The sequence below is a fragment of the Pundamilia nyererei genome, unplaced genomic scaffold (genome assembly GCF_000239375.1).
Source record: "Pundamilia nyererei isolate P.nyererei 1_Seehausen unplaced genomic scaffold, PunNye1.0 scaffold00072, whole genome shotgun sequence".
NCBI lineage: Eukaryota > Metazoa > Chordata > Actinopteri > Cichliformes > Cichlidae > Pundamilia > Pundamilia nyererei.
This window is the reverse complement of record NW_005187473.1, coordinates 2,311,605-2,317,548: the sequence shown is the minus strand read 5'-3', so window position 1 is coordinate 2,317,548 and position 5,944 is coordinate 2,311,605. Positions and strand designations below refer to the sequence as shown.

Genomic DNA, 5,944 nt, shown 5'->3' with positions numbered 1-5,944 from the left:
ATGTACAACAAAAGTGAGAAATATATATTTGAGTAAGCAAATCAGTCTTAAATTGTGAAACCAGAAGTTGGATGATTTCAGCCTAACCCCGGTGTATTCATTGGATTAATTATACTGACCTTCACACATGGTGAGTCTCTATTACACATAATCAGACATAGAAATTTCATTGTTTGCGCAGCCACTAAGTATCCAGGAGGTAAGAGTAGAGGTGAAATGACCTCATCAAACAGACTGACAGAGAATTAACAGGCAACAATACTGGCAAATTAATTATGTGTAATTAATAACTAATCAATGTCATAATAAATCACTAGTGATTTCTTCTTTGATTTGAATTGGCAGCTTAAAATCAACCAATTCAAAACATCTTCAACTTTTATTTCATATAGTGTTTAACCTGTCAGATGCAAGTGTCACTTCTCTTTGCTGATATCACAGACTGAATTATTGAGGATTTAGAAAAATAATAACAATGAAAAGAAAAGTAGTTAATTATTTTTTCCTCCAAAATAAAATACATTTGATTACATAAATCGTCTAATATAAACTGTTACTGTTACCATTCCACCATGACCAAATCTGAGGGCATGGCGCCATCGCGTGTTCGAGTCTCGCAACTGCAGCCAGCATGAGGTGGTGTTTACTGTTGCTAGGTAACGCGCATACGTAGTTTAAGGCCAGTGAAAGGCTTTCTGCTGATCCAACCCTAACTGTCGGCGTTTTTATTTTTCTCTCAACATGGCAGATAAAGATAAACTGGATTTGGTCCATCGGGACGCGATTCACGTCGAGCGGGTCCGGAAAGAGCAAAGACACCAGAAGCTCCACACGGAGTTCAGCATCAACCCCCACAGGAAATGTAAGTAAGCTAATCTCCCCTCTTGCTCCGTTTCTCCCTCACATCAAAAATATGATAAAAATAAGAACTATCACTTACTGAAAAGTGTGACTGGGCAGGGTTTTTTTTCCTTTTGAATTTCACTGCGATTAGGGGACCAAAATCAGGGCCCTCAGCACTTTAGCTGTGCTTGCAAGAAAGGTTACACTATGATTCAGTGTCCAGCGTGCTTATTAGGAAGAGCCAGACACTGAAAAGCAGAGTGCTGTGCATTTCATGGCAGTTTGGTCCTCTTTTGTAGAGCTCTGTATAATTGTTGTACTGTATACCTCCTTTTCTTATGTGTGTGTGTGTATGCTGTGTTACAGTGCATGTACTGCCAGACAAACCCATGTGTAGGAGAACGACGGAAGAGATTCCAGAGGACGGTAAAATTTCCATTGGAATTAAATGCGAGAAATATTCTATCCACCTATTCCGTTTATATAAATTTGTTTTTAAACAAGTTGGTTTTATAATTTGATTTTTTTGGCCTCTAGAGGATTTCATCAAGGCTTTCCGCAAGGCCCACGAAGTTCCTACCAAGAAGTATTCTATGCCACTCACTGAGAGCCAGGAGATAGGATGGATGTCGACTCCACTGGTGAGTAAAACTCTCTGTTAGTGGATTTTGGAACAAACTGTAGCTTAAATGTGTGAAAAATTAACACTAACAACCCCAACACTACTATGAAGACGTCATGAAACCCCGCTTGTGTAAATTTCGAAGAATCTGCCCCAACCATTCTTTCCCAGTGTTTAGTCTGGTGTGGGATATCAAACTCGAGTAGAAATGGCTGAGACACAGCTGGGATATTTAATGTGTTTAGTTTGATTTAATGTCTGCAGCAAATGGTGCGACACCCAAAAAAAAATACTTCAGGGAAGAAGCCGTTGTCACAGCCCAATGTAAACGACAATTATTGGTGGAATAACTTGAAAATTGGGAACACCATTGTTATCATGTCCAAACATTCCTCTTTTAATTAGGGAAACACTTATTTTAAATTCCTGGGCTGACAACGATGCCTAGAATAACACAATACAGATATTTGTTTCTCATTTATTCATGCTATTTTGATATTTGAAAATTGTTTTCCGTTTTCATAAGACAGTAAACACCAGTAGGCTGATGTAATCGTGCACCTTAACTCTGTTGATTTATTTTCCACCAGGTCCCGGAGTCCCGCCAAGACACCAGATTCAATTTCTTCCGATTTATGACAGACGTCACCAAACACCATGAATTTGGCCAAAGAACACAAAATTAACCCCCCCCCCCACACACACACACAAAAGAGAGAGAATAGAAACTGAATGCCTACTGAAATGTATTTGTTCATCAAACATGCGGGTGTCAGCACAGAAGCTGACCCTTCTTAGAGAAACACTTGGGGGGAACATTTGCACAGGTCTGTACAAAACACACACGCCCATCACATACTAATCATACTAATGAATGGAAAAGGGCAAAGCTGACAGCTGCTCAATATTATAAAATGTCATGTAACATGGGAGAGAATCAACGAGTCAAAAAGCTGAGTGAGAAAAGTAAAACAGAACACACAAACCTTAGGAGAACAGTGTGTCATTGAGAAGGTGGAGATACGGAGGTGTAATCACAGAGTGGATCTAAAACCACCTTAGGGTAGGGACAACTGCAGCCACAGATGCAAATATCAGGGTATCTACAGCAAATAACATTGTCCTTCTCAACCTTAGGAAAGCTCTGTATTTTGGAGCTGTGTGCAGTCCATTCTTGGCTTTACAGGCCCTTTGAATAGCTTCCCCAGCTGTGTGATTCGACTCAGTCCATCTGTGGTTTGAATATGATTAATATGGACCTCCATATCAATCCAGATGCATGTACGAAAGGTATATTGTACCAAAAAGTGTAGAAGAAGAGCTCATAGTCCCTTTAGGCAAATCCTGCCAAAAAGCAGAGTGCAAAGTCCAGTCTGCTGAGCAGCCCGCCAGTCTCTAAGAGCGATTCTTCATCTTCTTGCGCACAGACTTGCCTGGACGTTTCTGGAAGTCAAAGAGAAAGAAATTGTTTTCTTATTTACTCATTTGAATAAAACAGTCAATAGATAACCATGTGTGTGAGAGACTCACATTTTGTTTTCCTCCTTTCCCCTTCTTCCCTCCCTTGCCGTGAGCTATTTTGGCACGGAAACCGGAAACATCGTTGTAGCTTTCCTTGGTGTTCCACTTCTTTCCACTCTTTTTGCCTCCAAAGCCAAACTTCTGGTCCTTGAATTTTCTCTTAGCGCTAGGCCTGTGGAAAAAATAAATAAATAAGAGTTTCATTGTAAAAAATGCCACAAATTTGAAGTGGGACCAAAAAGAAAAAAAGCAATGACTGCTGTGTGCACTGCTGAAAAGTTCAAACTTACCCCTTTTTGTTCACTGCTTTCTTTGAGCCCTGAGAAGATTCTTTATTCATCTTCTGGTCACCTTCCAAGAATTCCAGTTTGTCGGTCATTCCTAGAAAGAGAAGATGTTGTTCCCAGTGCTCAATAAGTGACGTGTCCAAATTGGTGTAGTGACAAAACAATAAAAGAAATAAGGAAATAACATCCATGCTACACTTGTAAACACCGACCTTTCTGGTATTTCTTTACAGCGGACATCATGGCCTTCTTCTCCTGCTGTCTCTTCTGGATCACTTCTATTTGGACCTGGCAAAAAATTCAAAATTAGAGTCATTCTTTTAGCCATGTACAGTCGAAGTATCATACACATATAACACTTACAGGTGTTAAGAAGAATTTCTGAACTCAGTCACCAACCTTTTTGCCAAACTTCCTTTGCTCGCGCAGTTTCTTGGCCTTTTCTGACCTCTCCATAATCATCTGCTTTGAGATCAGCTTTTTCCTGATCTGAACAGACCAACAAATGAAAAAGTATACGAATTTAGGCCCGACAGAACAAAAGAACTAAACTCAGGTCCTGAACCAGTATGTGCAAAGAAATGTTAATTACTTTACTATATGGGTGAGAACTAATACTTAATTACAGTGATGCTGTTTCAGGTGTTATGGAACATGTAAGGAGAAAAAAAAAAAAAAAAAGAGCATCATATAGGAGACCAGGCTCACCTTCTGCATGTGCTGATCAGATTTGGCCATCTCTGCAAAGTAGTCTTCGGGCCTCTTGGTGGCTATGCTGTGCCTGTTTAGGAGTGGCAGTGCCTCGAGGACTGTAGCCTGAGCTTGACGGTAGCTGTAAATAAACAAAAAACACAAAGTAATTGGAATGGTCTCTTTGTAGCTGTGTTGTATTTTTCCAGCATTTTTTTGTAGGCTATTCTCTAAAACATTCAACACCATATGCATGTTTGTAACTCTTTAGCTGAAAAAAGAAAAAGAAAGAAAAAATGACTTATTTGTCTGACTCGTAACCAAACTATATTAGTGTGGTTACAAAATACAAGTATATGTGATGCTTTTTAGCCTATCGTCCAATCTCTCTCTGCTTCCTTTTCTTTTTCTCTTACCACCAACCAGTTGCAGCAGATGGCTGCCCCTCCCCAACCCTGGTTCTGTCTTATGAGCAGGCACTATATAAATAAAACTGAGGTGAATTAACGGTCACTTACAAGAACATCTCCCTGTGGAAATCATCATCAGCATCCAGTTCCCCAGCGGCTGGCGCTGAAGCTTTCTCTCCAGCTTGAGAAATGATATTTGCAGCTGGTAGGTTGGTCAGATCCAATCTCTCCACCCAGGGAAGATCTTTACGAAAATCAGCAACACACTGTTTCAACCCCTCCTGTGTGACAACATAGGAGCAATAAAGGTACAACAAGTAACAATATTATTCACTTTACAGGGAATTTCGAGAACTGTTCCATTGCTGCTTTAAAACTATTTCAGTGGTATGGTTGTTTATAGTACGTTGACCATCCCTGTGTAGCATAACTTGCTACTAACAGAAGATGTGAGATGCCACTCACCACATTGTTGGCGAACTTTTTGGGTTTATCCACCAGGACGTTCATCCCAGGCTTCAACAACCCCGCTGCGAAGGCTTCTTGCAGCTGGGCAATGAAATGAAGATGAATAATATTAACTCTGACTTATCTAAACCACCACTTGCTACAGCAAGACTACACGGTCCTACTAAACGTGAATTTTCCTGCTATCTAAAAAGCTTGATAAGAAAAATAAAGATTCTGATACTGACAATAGTACCAGGTCTCTGTTTGTTTGATTACCTTTATAAACAGCAGGCACAGTGACGCTTAAAACCTTAATACTTAACAGGAATGTGGTTAGCTAACGATGCTAGCATGTTAGGAAACTGACCTCATCGTCCGATAATTCACTGTTTTCCTCCTCTGAATCCTGACCGAGCAGCGCCTCCTCCTCTACGGACGCCATAGTCTTGCTGTCGATAACCATGAGATGACTATATGTGAACTATCAATGTTAAAACGTAAAACAATACGCCTCGGATATACAGTGCTCCTCACATGGACTATAAGGAGCCTTTCACGTGGAGCGGAAGTGACGCCTCTGAACGTCCTACCTATTCAGTTCGCCGGCGGATAAAAGGTGTAAAGAAAATTAGTTCCAACCCGGAAAGAATTCAACGCAAAAAAAGTAAATAAATTAATAAAAAAAATAATACAGAAGTAAATAACGTTTAAGTCACACTATCCGATAACTCAATGTCCGATTCGCTCTTTGAAGAGCGGCGAAAATCACAAGTAAGTTGTATTACAAGTAAGTTTCTGATGCAACTTTTGTCACGTATCATCTTATTTTATTTAAATCTCCGCTTTTCATATAGATAAAAATGTTGTTTTGAATTCCATTCCAGTCTTTAAATTTGATTTAACATATGAAATAAAATGCACTGGGTGGTTTAGAAAACCAATGACTGTATAAAAATCTACGGTCATTGACGAAAACACGTTTCCTAGTGTGTAATATCAAATAAGTCCTCTTAGAGGAGATGTTGTACACCTGTGCAGACTGGAAAGTACAGTGGATGGGTCGATATGAGAACTTTACAGTCTAACGTCAATTTAGAGATTCTACTTTAAATCTTTTCCTA

At 39.7% G+C, this 5,944-nt stretch overlaps 2 protein-coding genes across 2 annotated transcripts; one reads left to right on the top strand and one right to left on the bottom strand.

Moving 5' to 3' along the window:
* The first annotated feature begins 666 nt into the window (after nt 1-666).
* On the top strand, nt 667-2,167 carry cfap144 (cilia and flagella associated protein 144). Its single transcript, XM_005736977.2, has 4 exons — nt 667-862; nt 1,210-1,269; nt 1,381-1,484; nt 2,056-2,167. The coding sequence occupies exons 1-4, from the start codon at nt 742-744 to the stop codon at nt 2,149-2,151; spliced, it is 381 nt and encodes a 126-aa protein (XP_005737034.1). The 5' UTR covers nt 667-741; the 3' UTR covers nt 2,152-2,167.
* Nucleotides 2,168-2,194: 27 nt separating this feature from the next.
* ebna1bp2 (EBNA1 binding protein 2) lies at nt 2,195-5,419 on the bottom strand. Its single transcript, XM_005736978.1, has 9 exons — nt 5,191-5,419; nt 4,839-4,922; nt 4,482-4,654; nt 3,982-4,105; nt 3,673-3,762; nt 3,486-3,561; nt 3,277-3,367; nt 2,996-3,158; nt 2,195-2,908 (listed from the first exon to the last, which is right to left on the bottom strand). The coding sequence occupies exons 1-9, from the start codon at nt 5,284-5,286 to the stop codon at nt 2,861-2,863; spliced, it is 945 nt and encodes a 314-aa protein (XP_005737035.1). The 5' UTR covers nt 5,287-5,419; the 3' UTR covers nt 2,195-2,860.
* Between the last annotated feature and the right edge of the window lie 525 nt (nt 5,420-5,944).

Coding starts and splice junctions, on each gene's coding strand:
- cfap144 (XM_005736977.2), top strand. CDS start 742: ATGGCAGATAAAGATAAACTGGATTTGGTCCATCGGGACGCGATTCAC. Junction 1,270..1,380: donor GGAAGAGATTCCAGAGGACG/GTAAAATTTCCA, acceptor TTTGGCCTCTAG/AGGATTTCATCAAGGCTTTC. Junction 1,485..2,055: donor GATGGATGTCGACTCCACTG/GTGAGTAAAACT, acceptor ATTTTCCACCAG/GTCCCGGAGTCCCGCCAAGA.
- ebna1bp2 (XM_005736978.1), bottom strand. CDS start 5,286: ATGGTTATCGACAGCAAGACTATGGCGTCCGTAGAGGAGGAGGCGCTG. Junction 3,763..3,981: donor CTGATCAGCACATGCAGAAG/GTGAGCCTGGTC, acceptor TGGTCTGTTCAG/ATCAGGAAAAAGCTGATCTC. Junction 2,909..2,995: donor GGAAAGGAGGAAAACAAAAT/GTGAGTCTCTCA, acceptor TTTGACTTCCAG/AAACGTCCAGGCAAGTCTGT.